We start from the raw sequence: 23,210 nt of genomic DNA, 5'->3' as shown, positions 1-23,210 counted from the left end.
GTATCAGTATACATAAAATAACAAGCCGGGTTTGACTCGAGCTCAAACAAATCGTGTCATCTTGATGAACAGCCACAAAGCCAAGAAGATAAACCCGTTGTCCTGTTGTTGTTTACGAGGCCACAAAGAGCGAGCGGTTTCACTCCAGAGAACTTCTGGTCGCTTGCCGTGCATCTATATATGAAATAATGAACTTCTTGAGCTGATGATAATAGCTTGTGCGTGATTATTGAAGCGCTTCTGACATCTCATCCTTTCAGAAGTGGACAAACGCGAGAGTGACGCGGGAAAAAACAAAGGAGCAAATGATTCTTTCAGCAACCTAAAAGATGAACAAACCGCCATGTTTAACTATTATCATCACCTTTTGGACTATTATGAACTCTGAATGATGGAATTACTCTCTAACAGAGGTTACATGTGCTGCTGAAGATTAAAGACACATATGAGAGGTTTTGTGGGTTGTTTTTTAACCCAAATAAGGACTAAATGTATGCTGAAGTGTAGTTTTTCTGTAATTGGTAACATATTGCTGACTGTAAGGGGCTGTGTGTTCATATATATTGCATTTATTTATTTGGTTTATATAATTAAGCTGTGGTTGAGCCTACATACCTTTTGCTATGAAGACCTATCCTGGATCCTATCAAATTAATCCACAATTAAAGAATGGATCATTGAATATTAATCAACATTTTCAGGCCAGCCTTATTAAATTGTTTGAAGTACAGCCCTTACTTGGCTTATATCCAGCTGTTTTACATGTGCCAAAAGAATTAACCAAATCACACACGGCTAACTTGTTCTGTGTTTGCACATTTGGCCGATGCATTTATCCAAAGCGACTAAATTGCAAAATCAGTTTCTGTGTTTAGACCTGGTGTTGCAATGCAGTTTAACCAATGCAAAGTGAATGAGGCTAAATATTGGTACAAATTACGTTCACAATCTAAAACACATTTGATCAGATTGCTTTTGTAGTGTAAATATTCATGAGATTGAATGCACTCCTGTTGTGAGAGAGTACACCAAGACAAAGTATTCGTTTTTTTTTTGTTGCTGTGTTGCCATCCACATTTGACATTTTTCTGCTTCCGCACATGATCGTAAGCAAATTCAACCTGAAGTTTCACACAGAATTTTAAGACATTTTAAGAATCGATTTGATCAAGTAGTTTTTACCAGATGTCATATTGGGCATACGAGAATAACACATGGTTTTTTGCTCCAAGGTGAAAACCCTACTCCTCTTACTGTAAAACATATTTTACTGGACTGTCCTGCTTTTACTGATTCCAGAAGGACTTTTTATGAAATTAAACTTTTAAGGACATTTTTGACAAAGTGAAACCAGAAAAGATTTTAGAATTTTTATCATGTATTAACACAAAAAAATCTTATTTAATTTATGTTTTATTTTGTTTGTTGATTTTTAAATTGTATATTTATTGGTGAAAGATTCCTGCCATGAAGATAGCCTTGGTTGCTGACATGGCACTAAATAAAAAATACATTACATGCATACATGATCGTAAGCTGTGTAGCAAATGGTTTGTTCATTTAATAGTGCACATACATCGCACTAAGCGCTTCATCGAAAATTATGTATAGAGTACTGAAATAAATTGGAACCGTAATCTCTCTCGACTGTCCACATGGCACATTGAAACAGGTGAACACAGGTGTAGTGCTCAGAAGCGATTCAGTGCATGAGTTTGACGTAGTGAGCATCATGGTCTAAAAAAAGTCAACCCTGATGCTTGTGGCTATTATGCTGTCAGCCTTTTTATTAGTATGTCGTAGACCTAACAGGAGTAAGACAGCATGTTCTCAGACCACGCTGGAAACAAGACAAGCACATGCACACATACTGTGTCATTATGCTGGTGTGGAGAGTGCCAAGCTGTCATGTCATAGGCAGAGCATCGGTCCGCTGACTCCTGGAGTGCTTCCTCTCAGCTCTGCCCTCGCTGCTGTGACTCATGCATATCCTATGTGCTGCTAAATACCATTCATTTTGACAACTCCGGAATCTGCTTTGTAATGAGTATTTTTTGTGTGTTTTTTTCATCACGATATTTGACCTACAGTTAGTTTAACTTTAAGCCATGGTGCTTTTGCTGAAGAAACCAATCTGAATCTGGCATCAGTTGAAAAGCACTGAATTTTACTCTTGCCATCGGTACATTGCTGTTTTATAAAATCATTGTTATTGCTATAATAGTATAGACCATTTTGAGGGATGTAAACATAAGCAATGGTCCCAACGTATTTCCTTTATTTCCAACGTATTTTCTGCAGCTTCCGAGAATCCAAAAAGAGCCACATATTGATAAATATTGTTATGACAGCTGTTTTAACATTAAGTTAAGATTGAATTGCCTCTTGTTACTGTTATGAAATGGTTTAATAACAAGCAGGAAATGTTCATGGGCCAATGACATGACCACATTGAAATGGTCTATATGCAATGTCCCATATCGTAGTGAAGTGCGAAAAGTTAAATACATTTTTTGGGCCAAGCATTTGTCTTCTAGATGCATAAAGGTTTATCCAAATCTTGCCAATCAGATGGGATCTTGCCGATCTTCATTCCCACCTCTCCATCAGGTGCTGTTACTAGAGCTAAAAATAAATACTAATTCTGGGAGACGAGAGGAAAATGACAATAGCCTATATAAATCCAAATTTCTGCTTAGGTTTTCAATCATTTATGGTGTTTAAGTCTAAATATTTGCAATTAAAATAATAACTTAGAAAAAGATCTATTATCTTATTATTTTAGTTTTTATCATAATATTATTTTTTTTACTTGCTATTAAAGTAGCATTTTACAAGTTAGTGTATTGTAAAAAATAACTATCGCAACACTCAACAACAATATTGCAACTAGGGTTGTCACAATACTAGAATGTGGTACCAATCGATACTGAAGTTTTAAAAGCGTCTATTTCAAACGTACATTTGAGCGCTGCTGAGCACGTTCTTAAACAGCGCTCATTTGCTATTGTGTTCACGTGCTCAACAGAAATGACTGTGATTGGCCGTGAAGGTCATCAGTTTGCTGAACTCATCACTGTTTACTGAGTGTAACCACAGATACAGGGACACTGAAGTGTTTTAGTCATGTCGATCAGCTGGTTTGTTTATAAGCTGTCATATGAGCGATCCGCTTATGAATCACAGCTTTAAATCGCTCCAGTGTACCTGTATCTGTGTTTACACTGAGTAAACAGTGGTAAATCATTAATTCAAATAAATCATTAATTTTGTCTTCTTTTGGACCGTACCAAACAACAATTGAACTGTATTACAAGTGGGAAGCGAACTTGGGTTGCTAAGCCGCTTTGATGCATAATTAACTAAATGCATTAAAATGAACACTGCAAAATTGCACATATTCCATCCAGTGGTGATGAAACCTTAAACTCTTTTTCTGTTTCCATTTCTTGTTTGTCAGTTGTGCTTTACTTCAACATCCTCTTGCTTCCCCCCTCTTCCATGGCCTTTAGATTGCATAAGGCACAGTGTGGGTTTGCTGTAACATGAACTAGGATGCCCAGTCACAAGATCAAATCCGATCCGTCCCACCATCCCCACCGCACAGCATGTGAAGTCTGTACATCGTTAGCTGCTGATGGTTTTCTTTTTTCACTGGTGTGACATCAAAGTACAATTTAAATGAACAAATATTTAAATTAGTCAACAGCACCAATTTTCAAAAATGTCCTGTGGGTCTTTTGTCATCCAATTGACAGGAAATGAAAAGTCACTCTTATTTCTAATGCTTGTTATAGGTCTTGTTGGTGTCCATGTTTTCTAATGATGAGGAAAACAGCTCAAACATTGCGCAACAACAATTAGTAGAGCTTTTCATTCAAACAAATTGCCATCTATATTATCATGCTCTCACTGTAGTAGTGACACCAGATGGGTGTCAGGAATGCATCATACTGATTTAATGTATTAAATATATAATAGAACTACAGTATTTTTGTTATACCATATTGTGCATTTAATATGAACTTTATCTCTTTAGGGTTTAGAGTCACAGTATTAGAAAATATTAAATTTGGCTCCTTTTTTTATTTATTTTTTGCTTTAGTCATCTTGGTCATGATGATTAAGTGTATAAAAGATGAGATTGAAAAGTTTTTACAGAAGGTGCTGTTCTTGGTAATGAAAATAAATTAGCTTTTATTTTTTAACTACTGTTAAATGTACATTTATAGAAGACAACTTTTATTATTAGTAGTGGTGTAATGGATCAAGGTTGATTCAAATCATGGGTTGTGATCCGTACGAATCACGGAACTCTCATGACCTGTGTGGATTAATAATTTTATTTGCTTTACTAAGTTTGTATCTATCGCGGAGAGATCACTTCTAGCGTAATGTAAATCACGTGTATAAAAGCATTTAGGCTTTCCTGTAAAATATTATTATGACGGAAGAAGTTGTGGTAGGTTATTCGGAATGTGGTGGGTTTTTTAGGTTATTAAAGGTGTTTTCTGTCACTACTCGTTTAGCCTGATTTATGCATTCAGTGTAAGCTGCACGATTAATCGTTAAAAGATCAGGATCTCAACACCCACGTAACAAATAATAAATAATGATGATTTGCATATGTTTATTAATCCTTCGAATCGCTGCATTCAAATCTGTGTTTGAAAAACACAAAAATCAATAAAGTGATGAGTTGTGAAGTTACAAACATTCGGATATCACAGAAGTACTGGGATAGTTTATAGTTTAGATAAAACCACCGATGTTTATGGTAAAGATTAAAATCACCGTAATATGCATTTAACTTGACGATCCTAAAGGAAAGTTGTAGGCAGCAATTACATTATTTAACCAATAGGTGGTGACAACCAGCCATCAAAATATACCACTGAATAATTATTTAAAAATGACACATCTAGCAATGAAACATGAAGTTTTATGAGTGAGTAACTAAATCATATATTGAAAATCAGACTAAAAATAAATATGGGTTGTACAAGTTGTTAGATTTATGCATTCAGCATTATTAGCAACAGTAGCAGTAACAGTGCATTTTTCACAGTACTGAATATTTTACATTTTATTTTTATTCAGCTGATTATTTCTTAATTTTATTTTTAATAAAATGACAGGTTCTAAGTTATGTTTCCTTAAACCAAAAGTTTCTTGCAGTATTCTTTTTGTAATAAATGAAAGCAAATTACATTTGTCTCCTTTCCTTTTTGGGCTGATCTGAAACGCGGTCTGAAACACATGCATTTAGATGGAGTAGCATTAGCTACACAGTTGTAATGACTGATATGCTACACAAATATCTGTTTTAAATTTTAATTTGATTTAATGGGTCGATTATGACATCGAGATAATCATTCTGTGATAATGGCACCTTCTTCCTTAGCTTCTCAATGAACTATAGCTGCTTTCCAAATGGCACACTATGCACTTATGCACTATGTACTTATGCACTTACACAATCAACAGTATAGTATATGTATGCGGTGTTGTCCCAAGTAAAGCACTAATGTTTTTTTACTAAGTGAAAGTGCAAACTGTTTTCCTGATGACTTTTGACGGTTGCTAAATTAGTGAAATAAATGACCACCAAACCAGCTGCCATAAGTATAACCGTATTTATCACAGAGAGGCTATAGTCACACTCAGGAGAAATTTGCTTTCACAAACCAAAATAAATAATCAACATTAGTGCCCAAAAGCTCTGCCCCTTCCACTACGTGAACAAAGCTGCGTCTGTTGAGTGCGTGAAGTGTCAAACAGAGTTTAGTGTGAAAGCACTACTTACACTATTTACACTACAAAATGGCATAGAGTAGTACATAAGTATGCTATTTGGGACACACATTATGGCTCTGTGTAGTAAATGCCACATAACGTGCCACATAATGTGTTTACTCATCTCATGACTTCAGTCAAGTGTTTAAAACCATTCCTTCTTTGAGAATTCTGTAGTCGTGTGAATATTAGTCACACTACATCAATGAAAGCAGTTAAATCTCTTGTTTATAATGGAAAGCTATGGAGATTTCCTGGGTTTCTTCTTCGTGGGTATTTGGAGTTTCCGTGAGAGTGTCCTCTTGCCTTCGGAGGAGATTTACTATAGATCACAACATGCTTTCACTACAAGATGTGCATGACAATCTCAGCTTTGCGTAATCATGTTTGCAATTTTAATTTACATAGAATCTATGAATTATCATTAATTTGACATCTACGTTATACAGTGCTACCAAATCAGGTGCTTGTGCCACCATTAGTTGCACCAGTTCCAATGCTTTCAGGTTAATCTGCCCGGTGTTCTGCTGCAGATGTGTGTTCTGCTGTGTTCTGTGTGAGAGTTCTAATAGAATGGCCACTAAATGTGATTTTCTGCAGTGAGTGAGTGACAGCTGGGTTCTACCGTCACCATGGTTACCACAGTTGGTTGCCTCTCTTTGTTCTGTTGGAGTGGCCAGACTTTGGTTAGCATTAATGTAGTATTTTGTTTGCATCATTAGAGCCCGTTCAATATTAGAGGGTTTCACTGTGCTAGTGTGTGAGCAAATCACTTGTGAGTTTGAACCAAAAAAAGTATTAAGCTTCAAATAAAAGCAGAGTAATGCAATAGCAACAATCCACAATGCTTTTGCAATGGAATATGAAGTTTGAATTGTATTTGTTTTTTTTTTCATTTTGTTGCATGTGTTTGACCTAAGATGAGTTAACAAATCTATTTCCCTTATTCTTTTTCAGACGATGCGAAGACATCGTAATGAAGTGACAGTAGAACTGAGAAAGGTAAGTTGACTATTAATATGGCTTCAAATTCTGTTATATTTACTGTTTTTGTGGATTCATCCTTGTTACGTTTTACTCTTCACGAAAGTATAAAAGCTACAGTGTGCAGCTGAACATTGCATTCTGTTGCAATACATGTGACTCATCTGAGAATGTTGGTTGAAATAAACCAGACTTTCTGACAAACACTGGATCTTCTTTAGATTTTTTTCATTCCTAAATAGCTGTGCAGCAGCATTAATATGTTTATTGTGGAGATTCCCAGTAGCTTGTGTTTAGAGTTTCTCAGGCTTATTTTGGATTGTGCGATACAGCTAAAACCGTCATTTCTTGATGTTTATTTTTTCAATATTCAATAGGAACATTAATGTTTCCTCTAAATTTGTATTAATGATCTGTGAACGTTTAGTCACTGACTCATCATTTTGAATTGATTCAATTAAATGGACTTTTAGCCAGTGTTCATTTTGACAGCAAATTTTGATGTAATTTTAGTCTTAATTAAAATGAGATTTTAATGTGTCATATTTAAGTCTTCTGAATCATTTTAGTTTGTCTAACTTTAGTCGTCGAAGTTTGTTAAGCTTTTAGTTGAGTAAATCTACTCTAGATTTAGTCGACTAAAATATATTTGGTTTAATTTAAGTATAGTTGAAATAAAATAATGTAAACATTTATTATGGGCAGCACAGTGTGAAGCGCTGTCGCCTCACAGCAAGAACGTCACTGGTTTGAGCCTCGGTTGGGTCAGTTGGCATTTTTGTGTGGAGTTTACATGTTCTCCCCGTGTTGGCGTAGGTTTCCTCCGGGTGCTTCGGTTTCCCCCACAGGTCCAAAAACATGTGGTATAGGTGAATTGGGTAAGCTAAATTGTCCGTAGTGTATGTGTGTATGTTCTGGTCCTCCAGGTTAGGGGTTGAGCGTTGTGTGAGTAACAGGGTTCATGCGGTCGTGGAAAACCTGGAAAAGTCATGGAATTTTAACATGGCATTTTCCAGGCCTGGAAAAGGTTTGGAAAAACAGAATAACCCATTAAGTTTTGGAAAAGTAATAAAAAACAATTGTTTTTATACTTAAATACAGGTTATTTACTTCTTTTCTTTCCTTGGCCAATCACACACTTTCATATTATTAGTGCGGTGTAAGCACTATCTAAATAAATTTTACATGTATATAAATATAAATTGCTGTGTGTTTTACGATATGCTGTAATAAATTTGAACATGCATTGTTTTTCTTTTATCACGCATTAGGTCATGAAAATGGACTTGAAAGAAATCATGGAATTTTAGTAGTAAAAATATGTATGAACCCTAGTAAGTAAACAATTATCATACAAAATCTTCTAACCTAAAATTAAATAAAACTTCAATTTACATTAAATAAGTCTCATTAAAAAAATAGAATATAGCTTTTCCATTGAAGACAAAAAATTAGATCTGCATTGTTTATAAAGGAATAAAGGAATTAGGGTTGGGCGGTATTACGGTATTATGGTATACCGCGGGATCTAAAAATAGCAACGGTGTCAGTTTCAATACCGTTATACCGTCATAAAATATTAAATATCCTTTATTTAATGCCTACAAAAACGTATGTGTGGTTGTCATCACGGGACAGTGTGGAGGAGAGAGGGAAAGGAAGGGGAGAGGGAGGGAGAGAAGAGGGAGAGGGAGAGGTGACGTGACGAGTCGCGCTTCAAAGTGTCCTGCAGTTTGGGAGTTTCGACTGAACAGAAGGGAGATGTGGTTAATATGAACGAGAGGTCTGCATTAGAGCTGAAGATCTTTGACCGAACCCGGCGAGACCCGAAAAAATCCAAATCCCTGCATTAAAATCCATCCCTGCAAAGGTGAAACAAATGATGACGAAGTAGTAAAAAAAGAGAATTTTGACGGCGGTCAAGTCAGTCACTAGTTCGGAGGGAGCGGTTATTCCAGCCGCAGGTATTTCGCGGTCGCTCATACACTGCGTATTACGGTAGAGCCCTAAACCGCAGCTGACAGGTAAAAAGAAGAGGCCATTCGCAAAAGTGAAACTGCTGTAATGGAAAATTAAATGCATGTTCCTGACTTGTAGAAGATGAACAAACAATCCTACCAAAAACTTGCAAAATCAGCCGGATCAGAACTCTGCATCTCGACCTGTAGCCGCAGGAAAGGGTGTTCAGCTGCTGGACGCACCATGAGTGAGAGACTGCGCTAAAGCCAGTGGATTTAATAATGTTCCTCCACAAACACACGTAGCCTAATCTTGGTGCGTAAAGGGTTTTTAAATTATAAATAAATTTTAATTAAACCATATAATCATAATGTAGACAGAGTATACAGACTAATGGTGGCATTATTATTTTAATATTCAGCTTCACCGCCGCCCTAATGCCAGCTTGTGAAGAGAAGTGGAGAAACACATCTCGCAGAGCCTTTATCTTAATTTCGTTATTGCCAAAATACCCGTCATCATTTAGAGTTTATTTTAATTTGATTTGTTAAGCAAGATTACTTTTCATTGGTGTGTTGGATAATTTAAAGGCTAAGTGCATGTACCTAGACCTATAGAGTGCTGAGATGTTACGATGTTACAGCTGTAGGACTTATTTTATTTCTTTGTTCCAACTTTCAAGTGGCCTATAGTCTGCTTGTTACGAATAAATAAATACACTCTCTCTCTCTCTCTCTCTCTCTCTCTCTCTCTCTCTCTCTCTCTCTCTCTCTCTCTCTCTCTCTCTCTCTCTCTCTCTCTCTCTCTCTCTCTCTCTCTCTCTCTCTCTCTCTCTCTCTCTCTCTCTCTCTCTCAGTTCAGTTCAAGTTGCTTTATTGGCATGACATTAAATACAGTATTGCCAAAGCATTTCAAATATGAAACATATTAAAACCATTGAAAATAATAATTAATAGTAATACAAATAAGATATAATGACACAAAAAAAACAATACATTTGATAAATATAATAATAATAATAGTAAAAAGTTTAAATTATTTAAATAAGACACAAATTTACATTAACCGTTTCTTATGGTGTGTAGGGTATATACATATTTTGCAGCCAGTTCAAATGTCAATTCATCCTCTCCGAGTATATGGTAAAGTTTTTCTGAGTCATTTAAATTAAAAAATGAATTGATCAATGTTTCAAATTGGGGGAAAAATATTTCTCTAGTGGTGGTGTATTTGGGGCAGAACAGAAGGAAGTGTGTCTCATCCTCTATTTGCTTTGTGTCACACTGTTTACATATTCTCTTTTCCTCAGGAGTCCAGGATTTTTTATGTCTGCCTTTTTCTATTTCTAGGTCATGATCACAGAGGCGATATTTAGAAAGAATGTGCTTTTCTTTTAATTGTTTTAATGATAAATAATTTGCCAACTGTGTGGTTCTATTTAGGGCCGAATAACATTTAAGTTTAGTCTGGAGGTTGAATTCAGTTTTCAGTTTTTCATCATAGTTATATTTTAATGTTTTGTCAATTTGTTTGTGAAGGTTTTGTTTGGGGACGGGTTCGGTTTGTGTTTTTTCCAGTAGCTCAGATACCAGTGTGTTTAGAGGATGAGACACTGTAGGTTTTTCATTAGCCAGAAGGGCTCTATATTGGACAGACTGGGGGTCCGACTGATGCAGGTGCAGCCAGAACTGAACAGCTCGTTTCTGAATCTCCAAATTTAGCGGGTATAAACCCAGTTCAGCCCTGCAGGCAATGTTAGACGTGTTTCTGTGAATATGTAATATGCTTTTAGCAAATTCTAATTGTGTTCGTTCAATTAAACTTTTATTCCAATTTTCTAATTTTAAAACTGGTGCCCAAATTTCACTCCCATATAGTAATATAGGTTTGATAATAGCGTGATATAATTTAATCCATGTTTTAGTTGGTAACTGTAATTGGCCAAAGCGTGATTTTATGGCATAGAATGCTCTGCGAGCCCTCTCGCTCAGGGTCTTGACAGCGAGATTGAAGCCCCCAGAGGCAGAGATCTGGATGCCCAGGTATGAGTAACTGCTACAATGCTCTAGAGTTTCTCCTCTGTATGTGAATTGATATTTGTGTCCCTGAGATCTGGCCTTCTTCTGGAACACCATGACTTTGGTTTTGTCCAGGTTGACCGTCAGTGCCCATTCCTCACAGTACTGCTCCAACAGACTCTTAGGCTTAAGCCAACAGTTTGGTGACGCTGTCTGAGCCTTACGTCACAATTTTTTTTATTACGCCGGTAATACCGGATACCGGGGTAAAATATGGAGGCACATGACTGAAAATGCAGGTTTGCGCAATCATTCAGCAATCCCAGTATTTTAACAGGGTAAGCTACTTGTCTTTTTGACCAGTCTGTTGAACCGTTTCAAGCCAATAAATCTTGGAAGGGCTTAAAATAGTTTAAGTTAACTTTGCAATGTCCGTCTATAGCAAGCTTTACTGTTGAAGTTGGTGTTATAAGACATTGTGCTCATCTATAGCACTGATTAAAGAAGTAGAGTAATGATGTAGCATCCAGTGTCTACTGTGGACCAGCTACTTTTTCAAAATGTGCATGTGTGTGTCATGCATCACACACCAAGAGCAATTCTGATTGCCTATTCTTCAAAATACATCCCTCAATCATATTCTCGTCTCAATTTTATTAGTCAACCTAAATGTCAGTATATTTTTTTTATAGTTGTCTTCATCAGCACTTCATTTTTATTTAGTTTTTGTTGGTAGAAACTTGTTCGTCATAATGCAGATAAATATTTCATCAACTAAATTAACACTGGTTTTAACTGATTTGCAGTAATATTTTTGCTACGGACGAATCAAAGATGTCATTAAAATGCTTCATTTAATTCACAAGTCTTTCAGACTAGCCCGACACAGTCTTTAGGAATCATAAAGTATATTTAAAAAATTTTACAGTGTCATTTTTCATTATAAAGTATAATAACAATAGTGTCATATAAATAATTATAAATATGTTGCCACTATTCAATAACACCCAGTCATAATATTATTTGGGAGGTATTGCATGCAGTCCCACTGACTGACCCGTCTTGTGGTCTTCTACTGACGTCACTTGATGTGTTTAAGTTCAGTGGCAGTGTTGTGTATGTGTGTGTGAGAGAGAGATGTGCAGCACTGCTAGAAATAGAGGAGCATCTGTAACTTAAATATGGCCTCTTTCTGGAGTCTCTTCATGCATTACAGTAGATTTAAGCTGGTGGTGACTGCATGTAAGTTTGCAAGGAGGCTGTGCTATTTCCTTCATTTAGGATGAACTCTTCACATTTCTGCGTTTCTCAGTAGTGGATAACTTAGTCTGTAAATTGTGTTAATCTGATAGTTAGTAATCAAGGCTTTCAGAAAAAGGAAAAAAGTGAGACTGATAATGGCAGCCAGAGATGTGCGTGATGTGCGTTTTCAGCAGACGGAGGGCTGTTCAGAAGTGCTAGGTAAAACACTGTGTGGATGTGTATCATTTTCGTTCTAAAATGCCATTTTAACATTAACACATTTTAGCGGGGCGTGTGTATTTTTCGCAAGCTGGTTTGCGAGGGGGGCGGGGCGGAGCGTAGGATCGGCGATGCCGACTCAGCATCGTGTTTTCTATTGGCCATTGCCCAACCCTAGTCTGTTTTCTTTAAAAATCAGCAATTTCCACTGGCTGAGTGATATCCGATATAAAGTGGGTCTCAGATTGTACAAGAAGCTCTGCATTAAATGACATTTTTCCCTGCCAAGTCTTTAAAATATGAACTTTTATTTTACCCCAGCATATTCAATGGAGCTTCTGCGCTAGCCTGCTTATCTTGACGGGCGCGAGCGTGTAAACGGCTTTTTATCTTGTTTTACGCTTGAGAAACTAAATGAATGCCAAAGTCTATTAAACTGATTTTATTGTAATCACAATACAACATCGATGCTGTAAAAGGAACCGCATAAAATGGAAAAAAGTCACATTAACCGTTCATCGAAAGTTTTTTATTATGGGTATAGTTTTCAGACATATCTCTGCATATACCCTATTAAGGCCACTTAATTCCCATTCCCACTGCTGATTCACTAGTATCTTTCAAAAGACAACTAAATACTCATCTCTTCTGTGATTATCCGAGCACATAAGTATAAAAAATAAAAAAAGCACCCTCTTCTTACTCTATCTCTTAATTCTCTTAGCATTTCCTTTGTACACTGTAAAAAATGTAGGGCTCTGCACAATTCCTTCATTTTGCCCCAACACAAATCGATTAAGTTAACTTAATAATTTGTACAAATTTAAGTGAATTGAACAGAAAACAATTTATTGTTCCAAACAAAACTTACTAATTCGATGTTGGTTCAACTCGTATTAAACAAGTAGTTTGAACAAGCAGCAAAAGTTATTTCTTAGGTGTGTTGCCTCTTCTTGTTGAATTGCTGAATGCCTCCTCAATTCTTAGTTACTTTGGACAAAAACATCTGCTTAATGACTAAATGTAGATGTAATATAAAGTGGGACTGAATGTCATATTGCTTTGTACTACCCAAAATAAACATTTAAATTATATCTATACTAAATTACAAAAAAACAAAAAACAATGACTAGTTGGCTGTGATTTTGTTATTGAAGCTTTCACATGGCTTTGTTCTCTCGGCTGGTGGTTCTGTTGATCTACTTTGCACTTGCAGAATTTGGGTCACTCCATCCATGGTCACGGGGCCCCTGTCTGGCTGCTCCCCAAAATGAGGGGCTTCCCTCATCATTCACCCCTCCTCCCTTCCTGTTGACAAGGATCTCAAAACCTCGCTAGAACTATTTGTTTTTTTGTACCTAATAACAAACCTAACAGAACCCTGCTTGATTAAATAGCGTGACGTCACCAGAGGCAAAGCTCCCTTAGGACAAATGCGTACCATCATGCTTTGTGTCACAGTGTGAGTAGGCAGGAACCCCCTGATGTTGATGTGGAGCAGAAGTTCAGTCCCCGGAGACTTGTTGTTTTTGATTCATTTGCTGCTGGATTGGGTGACACAGCATGTCCTGTCCATATTTGGCGGCCCAGAGGATTCGGACAGAATGCGGCTGTACTGCTCTGTGTGTGTGTTTGTGTATGAGACATTCCTCTTCGCATTCCTGTTTGCTCTAACATTACAGTCGCAGACCGCTCACACACACTTTAATTTCTCTCACTGCCTAGAAGCAGAAGGGACTTTCTGCCAGTCAGTTATTTTCAATTTTTAAAGGGTTTGTTATTATGTTGTTTATTTCACTAAAGTCAGCAGTAAAATATCAAGTTAAGTGCTCGTATTGTGAGATACTAGAAATGACTTGGAAAAACCGATAAGAGTTTGGTACTCCGTGGCAACGCACTGTAATTTCTGAACTAAACGTTTCCTCTCTGTTAAATAAAGGCTAGTCATTTAGACAAGTGTTTCTCAACCATGTTCCTGGAGGACCACCAACACAGCATGTTTTGGGTGTCTTCTTTTTTTGTCACACTCATTACAGGTCTTTCAGTCTCTGCTAATGAGCTGATGATCTGAATCGGGTGTGTTTGGTTAAGGAGACTTGGAAAATGTGCAGAGCTGGTGGTCCTCCAGGAACGTGGTTGAGAAACACAGATACAGGCTATCAGATGTACACTTCAGAATATTGTCGGAAGTAGTGGGTCATCCAGGTATTTCTCGCATACTGTTTTTCGAAATCTTTGTATTCGGGCATACTACTCTGCTCGCATAGTGTTTTTAGTGTACTATATAGTGTGGATGTGTTTGATTTTGGACACAGCCTTAGACTAAGTTTGAAAAGTGACTCTCTGAAACTGCAGGTTTTTGAAACCTTGACATTCTGAAAACAATTGAAAGTTTTGGCACTTAATTGGCTAAATGAACGTCATTTTATTTGATATTTGAGCTTGTCACACTTTGAGTTGTTGAGGCAATAAGATTGAAATATTTCACATGCTTGCTAAATTCTAGTGCGACTTGCAAAATGTTGAAAATGAAGTGTAAAAAAAAGGGTTTTCTCAAGGATTCCAATGCTAGATACAAACTAGCAATGTTTATCAAGTTTAAAATGTAATATTTGTAAATGATTTCATTCTGAACTCTTAAAATCAGTTTTAGGGTGTTTTCACTCCTGCTTTATTTATTTCGGTTGAATCACACTAGAGTTCTTTTTCCCTCTTGGTGCGGTTTGTGTAGGCAGGTGTGAATGCAGCTATGGCACTTTAGTGCGCACCAAAAGCGGACCAATAAAGCTTACTGAGACTTCCTTGAAGAGGTGGTCTCGGTAGCTTTCAAATAAACCCTGGAGTGGTTCCAGACTCAACCGCAAAAAGTACTGTACCTTTTTGGACTAATCGAGCTGCCGTAGTCTTATACGCTGTGCATCATGGGATTTGGAGGAAAAATATTTGTTGACAGCGCTTAACCAACAATTTGAGAGAGAAAGAGAGAGAGAGAGAGAAAGAGAAAGGGGAAAACATTACCTGATGGATTGTTGGTAATATTTCCGAAAGATGACCATGTCGCAGTTTTGCTAAATTAATTCACGTCTCCTCCTGAAGTGGCTTGCGATGCACCTTTGCCATTTGCAATGCATTGAAACATGGTTTTCCAACCACAGCCACGCTTCATTCTCAAAATGTATAGTTTGTCTAAAGTGATGTAAACAAACTATATAGTATACTATGAGCAGGGATACAAACAGCCTGCGCAGTCGACCCTCCATAGTAACAAGCGACATTTTGTGTCAGCCGGTTTGTTTACTTGCGGGAGTTCCATTGGCATTTTCCTGTATGTTAATTCGGACTAAAGCAGTTTAGGAAATGCGTTTAATAACATTTAGCCAATGAGTGATGTGGATTTTGTCACATGACTGCATTTTGGTTCTTTTCAACTGGTTCAGGCCAAAGCAACCAGTGTGGTGTGAAAAGGACCCAAAAAGGGCAGAAAATGCTACAGTGTATCATTTGTTGCCCTTGCTCTGGACCAAATAAACTGAACCACAGATATGAAAGCACCCTCAGTCTGATCACGAACAGAACCGTAAAGTGCTTTCACACTAGGTTTGCTTTCCTGATCTGAGCTAGAGTTTGACTGACCCTCCCTGCTGCCACTGGATTCTGTTCACACGGTCATTTTTGGTTTGTTTGCATCATCAGTGTCAGCTGTTTACCCTGTTGCTAGTTAACAACAGTGCCGAAAGACTGCAAAATGGCTGGATACTGTTGCTTCCTTGCTTGCCTTATGTTTAAACTTTAGATTTTGTAATAAAATTTTAAAGGGTCACAAGTTAGACAATAAATATGATTGAGGTGTTTACATGAGTTGCTTTTTTAAATGTTTCTTTCATGATCCCTTTTTACATGTTATAGCACATAATTAGACATTGCACTATCCACATTTCCTCCGAGGTTTCATGTAATTTTAGGTGTTTCATTCTTAATTTGTTGACTTTACCTGCAGTTTGGCACTTTTACTTTCATTCAGGAACATTTTGTGCATGCCCCCCATGACAAACAAGGTATTGGATGCAACAAACTGCTGGAAGAGTGTAGTTTTAAAAAAGAGGAAAAATCAAGAGAAGCAAAGAAAAAGTAAATAATTTAGTTGAAGTTTTCTTTTTTTTCTTCTTTTTTGCAATATCTTGCTTGAATTTAATTGTATTTTTCAATTTCTAAATATGTTTGGTGACTAAAATATTATTGTAATAAATATAACTGTTATATAAATTTGGTTTTGTTTAGATAAGCTAAAATACACAGCCTATATTCAAAGGGAAATGGATAAAAGTATTTATTCTCAAAATGGGGTGTACTCGTATATGCTGAGCACTGTACATGCACATCAGCAACAGTACTATGTACTGGAGTGATCTTTCCAATTTTAAACAAAAAGGTTCAGGACTATCAGATGTTGAATAATTGGTCCATTTTTTTCCCCAGAAGTGAAATGAATTGTTCAGTTTTCTCATTTACAAATGCGGCAATTTGCTCAATTTGATAAATTTCCAGCGTAATTTCCATCCATGCACTTAGAGTAGCACTTTCCTGTGACAACCATTTTTTGGTTATGCTCTTGTTAACAGCCACTAACAGAATGTTCGTTAAATATTTATCTCTTTTTAACCATTCCTCGGGTATATATCCAAACAAAAATACTTACAATCAAAGGTTATCACAGATTTAAAAAAATGTTGTAAGGCATCGTGTATTTCTTTCCAAAATTTTGTTTTATATACCCTGTTATTAAATATACATTTTAATGCATCAAGTGGAGTTTTCTCTAATTTGCTCAAGTGTATTCTCAGGATGAAAAATCACAGATTAGTTTGTATTTGTTTAGGTGTGTTCGATCAAATGAAGATGCATTTAAATAAGATTAATTATAAAGAAGCTAATGGTTTTTATTTCTCAATCTGTATAGAACAAAAGAGACGAGCATCTCCTGAAGAAAAGAAATGTTCCACAAGAAGAGAGTCTGGAGGACTCTGATGTGGACTCTGACTTTAAAGGGGTAAGAGTTTTTTTTTCTGATTTCTGCTCACTTCATACCTTTCATTTAAAGATTATTATTTTTCTAAACTTCTCTGCTCTTTATTTTCAGCAAAATGTAACGCTAGATGCCATCTTACAGGTAAGATTCTAGCACGTGTGGATGTTAGTGTTGGTGAGAGAGGCTTTAGCAGAAGGCTCACTTCTCTTCTTCCACTCATTCTCCATTTGTCTTGTTTTTTCTCTACAGAACGCCACCAGTGACAATGCAGTGGTGCAGCTCAGTGCAGTGCAAGCAGCCAGGTAAAGTTTTGCGATATGGATATGAAAGATTTGCATTTTTTACACATGAATACTTTCTAAAAATATCTCGCTTAGCCTCGGGTCAACATACCTTCATAATAGACTCTCTTAGCTTTCTTTAAGGTATAGTTCACCCAAAATTAAATGTTTTAGTTAATTTACTATAGCTTAGTTCACACTACATGATTTTAAGCCCGATTTGAGCCCGATTTGGAAGTTAAGGAAAAAATCTGGGGGTGCTTGGCAGTATTTGTGTGAACTACTGAACAACACATCAAAGAGGCTTGCTGACACATCGCCGACACCTCGCAGATGGAAATCCAATATCTAGCATGCTTTATATTCGAAAGCAGCCGGCCGATTCGACCCCATGTGCGGTCAGATAAAGTGACGAGCTGCAGTCAGTGAGAGCATATCAGCATGAGCTGAATGATCATTGTGCTCAGGAGCTCAACAGAAACATCTGTGATTGGCTAGAATGGACGTCACTGCACTGCGCTTCATTCTGTGTTAACACGAACACGAGAGTAGGTTATATTAACAGTGGAACTAGAATTCTGTAACTATTAGTAATACCATACTGCTCATTCTTACCGTTCTCATATAAGACGTCATATTGTCACATCATATTTACATTTAAAGCTTCTATTGAGATGTTAAAATTAAGCTTTGAATGTCTCATCATATTTTATGACACGATTACCCTAAAAATATTAACTTTTTTGGTAACACAGCCTATAAATATGTAGTTAAGATACTAGAACACACAAAGGTCTGGGCCTCGCTATCATTTTCAGCTTTTAACAGGAGCTATTTCGCGGCACAGAAAATGTTGTTTTGAAAGATGATATGAAGTAAACTTATGTTTTTGCCGTCAGAAAGTTATGTTTCTGTTAGCAGGATGTTGCCAGGCAAAAATGCGTGCATATTTAAAGTCCCAGCGAAAAGTAGCAGACATGCATGCAGTCATTTTGACCGAGCTGATAATTAAAGGTAGAAATGCTCAGTTCATTACCGTTTTGTAATTCAAAAAAACATAACAATATTAAAAATAAATACACAGATAATTAGCAAACGTCAGGGTGTTATAGATATGTTTAGGTTTTTTTTTTTAAAGTTCTTAAATTACAAAAATTTTAAACTCTAACTGCCCCGGTAGTTCTAGTGTTAAAGCCACATCTATCCACTTGAACCTTGCAGATGAGTGATTGGTTGGTTGAAGCATCAGTTGATTGACGATGTTTTTAAATGCTTCCTTGAAAGCTTGAAATGATGTCAGTGATGTAATCAGCACACAAGCAACCAATAGTGTTCCGCTTTTTCTGACGGCTCCTCCCTCAATTTCATTTGCTGTGTTTTAATAGCTTGACTGAGCTGTTTGGGAACAAGTTGTTGTCAGATCTTGTAGTGTGTGATTTCCCCCCCCCCCCCTCTTGTGGATCATTTATGTAGTGTGTTGTGTAGTGTGAACAGCACAGCGAATAAAAGACACAAAATCAAGTCATTTAGTATTAACTATGCTTAACTCTTTAGATGGTTTAGATAATTATTTTTCTTTAGAGTATTTTTAGCTGAAACAGAGGTGCTTGGTGATTCACAAAGTGCAATTCAACAGCTAATAGCCTTTACTGAGTCATTAAATCGCATACAGAAATAACAAAATAAGTAGCCAATGAATTATGAAGTGAAATGATCAGTCTATGTGAGAAACATCCCGTTAATACATAGACTCCGCAAACAGCCCTGAATGTGTTCACGAAACACTTTTATTTTCAGTTCTTTAATATTCATTTTTGGTCTTGATGTACGTCATCATCAGTGCATAATAGCCGAAGGAAGAGAAATGAGTTCCTGCAAATTTTATTTTGTAGTTGAATTTGTCTAGTTTAATCAAGCTCTAAGTTGTAAGGAATCAAGATCTAAGTTGTAAGGAAAGAAGTGACAACAGAACAATGGCATGCTCTGTCAATTATGCTTGTTTTTAAATTCGTTTTCGTTATCAGTTTTAAATGAATTGTATTTACACTGCTGGCATGTATTTGGAGCACAGAAAAGATGACTGACGAACATCTTGACTTTTTGTTTGCAGAAAATTGCTCTCAAGTGACAGAAATCCCCCTATAGACGACTTGATAAAATGTGGAATCCTTCCAATCCTAGTCAAATGCCTGGAGAGGGATGACAAGTAAGTCAATATGTTGCATTAAGTGAAAAAATAACTGTGTGCAAAAATACTTTAGAGTTATTTTTTTTTCTGTATCATAGTTGAAATGTGGTAAATTGTAAATTATAGACTTTTTTTTATTATTAACATATTCGTTCAATTCAGCAGTAATGCATTTAATTGATAGCTCTTTTAAAACATTCTGTCTTCAAAGAATTCAGAAAATGTTTTCAATATAATGTTAGCAGCAACTAATTTTATTTAATGTTTTTACTTCAATGATCTTAGGTGTGATTTAGTGGTAATCTTATAGGTTCATTTAAGCATTATTCATGAATACTTTATGCTTAATTAGATACAACTTGCTCAGATTACATTTCAGAGCCTTGCTGTTTTATGCGCTCTTTTTTTTTTCAGAGACAGCTTTTTTATTTTAATCAAGTTGTGCAGTACAGAAATGACTGTGTGCTTAAATAGATGGGTGTCACACATTTTTTTGCTTATTTTTTGCAAGTGAGAAAAACTCATTTGCATCATTTAACATGTTAAGGATTGCATTGTATCATCATAGTACACAAAATAATGTTAATGTCCAGAGTGCATTTTTAAGGCTTGCTTGTGTTTATAAGATGCAAACCAGCGTGTGTTCATGCTTTACTTGTAGACAATTACGGTATTTTTTCATATATCTTACTTTGATTATATACAGCTACTCCGCTAACATGAAAACCACTGTCATATTTCCTAGTTCCTCTGTAAGGTTCGCCCTCAAGAGGCTCTGATTGGTCATTTAACATAATTTGCTGTGATTCGCGGATCGGCTCCATGTCACCAGGAAAAGCGTCATGCCCCTAAAAACATGGGCTTTCACGCTGTGTAAACAGTCAGTCAGAGGAGCTGTTAGCCATATCAGTTAAAGCCTGAATCAGACAGAAAATGAAAAGCACACAACTAAAACTCACGTCTGCTCTCCTAAAATAACATTTGATAAGTGTCTTTCGCATATACTCGGGTTATAAGCATGTGTAAGCAATATGAAACATTCACATATATTGTATACAGGTAAAGCGGATGCATAGAGAGAAGCTGCAGTGCTGCTGAAGATTGAATCTTATGAATTTGTAGCTAAATTATTAGCGGTGCCAAACAGCATTTCCCATTGTTTACGTCCTTGTTTACGTCCTCGCTACAACATAGTGTTATCGCTAAAAACTATGCATGTAATTGATTAGTTTAAACAAATAAAAATACTTACAGGTTGTGGCCCACAATCCACAGCTTCGTCTATTATGGTTGGGGGAGTTTTTAGCCGAATCCATTTAGATAATATTTAATTATATTTTTTTATAATTCTCTAGAACATAATCAAAATTAAACTGTAAGCACTTCTCTCTTTGTGTCGTGTCCTTTGGAAGCCCAAATTCAGAAAGCAAACAAGCTTTTTGAAAATAGCAGCGTTTGCGTGGCATTTTAGCTTTCTCTGCTACATTACAGCATTACAGCGGCTTTTGCCAAGCCACTTCACTGCGCGTGGTGAATGCATGTAACCTGAAGCTTTTATGATCTCGCTAGCCTGGATGTATTTTTTTTGTAATCCCCCAACTTTGTTTGGTTACACTTTGCTAAACTAACTCTGTAAAAGCCAATGTTGAGCGTATTGCATGCAGAGATGTCGTTTTTGTTCACACAGCTACATTAAACATCAACTAGAGTTTAAAATATGATATCGTTGTGGACAACAACTTTAAAGGGTACCGCATCTTAAGTGCGTAGTTATTAGGATAATGATTGTACTTCATACACCAATAGAAATCCACCCTAACAACAGTTTTAACTTTCATCTATTTGATCACAAGTTACTGGAAAATTAATGAAACTGCTGTGTGTAATACAGTTGAAGCATTCAGTCCGTCTCAATTCATTACATTCGGTCATGTCTGACTCAAAACAAGCCAAGAAATGCTTCTTTAAAGGTCAATTGCGGTTACAAATACACAATCCTGTGGGAAAGTCCTGCTGAGCTGCTGTATTCAGAGTATTGCAGGCGGTGGTTCTTTATTCAGAGTGGTCAGGGCTGAAATGTTGTTTACCGTTGCCTTAAACATACCAACTTCTATTTCTCTCTCCTTCTTCATAGTCCTTCATTGCAGTTTGAAGCTGCCTGGGCTTTGACTAACATTGCATCAGGGACGTCTGCACAGACACAGGCAGTGGTCAAATCCAGTAAGTGGTTCAGACAGAGACTTGATCGGCCTGTTTTGACTTTATCGGCTCCGTCTGTAGTTAAAGTCTCCTGTTGTTCTCTTTAGATGCTGTCCCATTGTTTTTGAGACTTCTGCACTCTCCTCATCAGAATGTGTGTGAGCAGGCCGTGTGGGCGCTGGGAAACATCATTGGTGAGTAACTGTGAAATGTCCTCTCGGTGTTACTAACTCTGCATTTATAAAAAAGGAAGCAAATGTTCAGTGAGTGAGCACTATATGATAATAAGGAGAAAGCTAGACAAACTTTTTTTGCTTTCCTGGCAACATTTGAAGAAACATTGACCAATAAGATTGGAACTTTTTGCTGTCGTGTTCATAGCAGCTGCTGTATGCATATTGACCTCTGCTGGTTCAAATACCATTAAACACCAAATCAATTATCTAGAAATGTATTGGTGTTTAAAAAAAGTCAGAATTATTAGACTAAAATGGAGCTATAAAAAGAAGCTCATGAAAGTTAAATAATTTTTTTATCCTCCTAGAGTAATATTTTTGTTGTTTATCAATACATCACACTCACTGGCCACTTTATTAGGTATACCTTACTAGTACCAGGTTGGGCCCACTTTTGCTTTCAGAACTGCCTTAATTCTTCGTGGCATAGATTCAAAAAGTTACTGGAAATATTCCATAGAGATTTTGGTCCATAGTGACATGATAGCATCACGCAGTTCCTGCAGATTTGTCGGCTGCACATCCATGATGTGAATCTCCCCTTCCACCACATTCCAAATGTGCTCTATTGGATTGATGTCTGGTGACTGTGGAGGCCATTTGAGTACAGTGAACTCATTGTGATGTTCAAGAAACCAGTCTGAGATGATTCATGATTTATGACATGGTGCCTTATCCTGCTGGTAGTAGCCATCAGAAGATGGGCACACTGTGCTCATAAAGAGATGAGAAACAATACTTAGGTAGGCTGTGGCGTTGACACAATGCTAATTGGAACTAATGGGCTCAAAGTGTGCCAAGAAAATCTCCCCCACATCATTACACCACCATCATCAGCCTGAACTGTCAATACAAGGCAGGATGGATCCATGCTTTCATGCTGTTCATGCCAAATTCTGACCCTACCATCTGAATGTTGTAGCAAAAATCGAGACTCATCAGATCAGGCAATGTTTTTCCAATTGTCCAATTTTGGTGAGTCTGTGTGAATTGTAGCCTCAGTTTCCTGTTTTTAGCTGACAGGAGTGGTACACGGTGTGGTCTTCTGCTGCTGTAGCCCAT

The 23,210-nt window shown here is 36.8% G+C and overlaps 2 protein-coding genes across 2 annotated transcripts in view; one reads left to right on the top strand and one right to left on the bottom strand.

Moving 5' to 3' along the window:
* kpna3 (karyopherin alpha 3 (importin alpha 4)) overlaps positions 1 to 23,210 on the top strand; it is a 36,246-nt gene that overhangs the window by 4,713 nt on the left and 8,323 nt on the right. The window contains 7 exon segments of the mRNA NM_201320.2: positions 6,754 to 6,798; positions 17,176 to 17,265; positions 17,356 to 17,385; positions 17,494 to 17,546; positions 19,636 to 19,731; positions 21,848 to 21,933; positions 22,020 to 22,106. Coding sequence (NP_958477.2) covers positions 6,754 to 6,798; positions 17,176 to 17,265; positions 17,356 to 17,385; positions 17,494 to 17,546; positions 19,636 to 19,731; positions 21,848 to 21,933; positions 22,020 to 22,106 — 487 coding nt within the window.
* The window catches only part of arl11 (ARF like GTPase 11), a gene marked incomplete at its 3' end in the record, with an annotated part of 34,686 nt that continues 24,536 nt past the window's right edge, over positions 13,061 to 23,210 (bottom strand). The window contains 1 exon segment of the mRNA NM_199693.1: positions 13,061 to 13,099.

The sequence above is a fragment of the Danio rerio genome, chromosome 1, assembly GCF_052040795.2.
Source record: "Danio rerio strain M-AB ecotype USA chromosome 1, GRCz13ab, whole genome shotgun sequence".
Taxonomy (NCBI): Eukaryota; Metazoa; Chordata; class Actinopteri; order Cypriniformes; family Danionidae; genus Danio; species Danio rerio.
The sequence above is the reverse complement of the archived record's forward strand: the minus strand, read 5'-3'. Positions and strand labels throughout refer to the sequence as shown.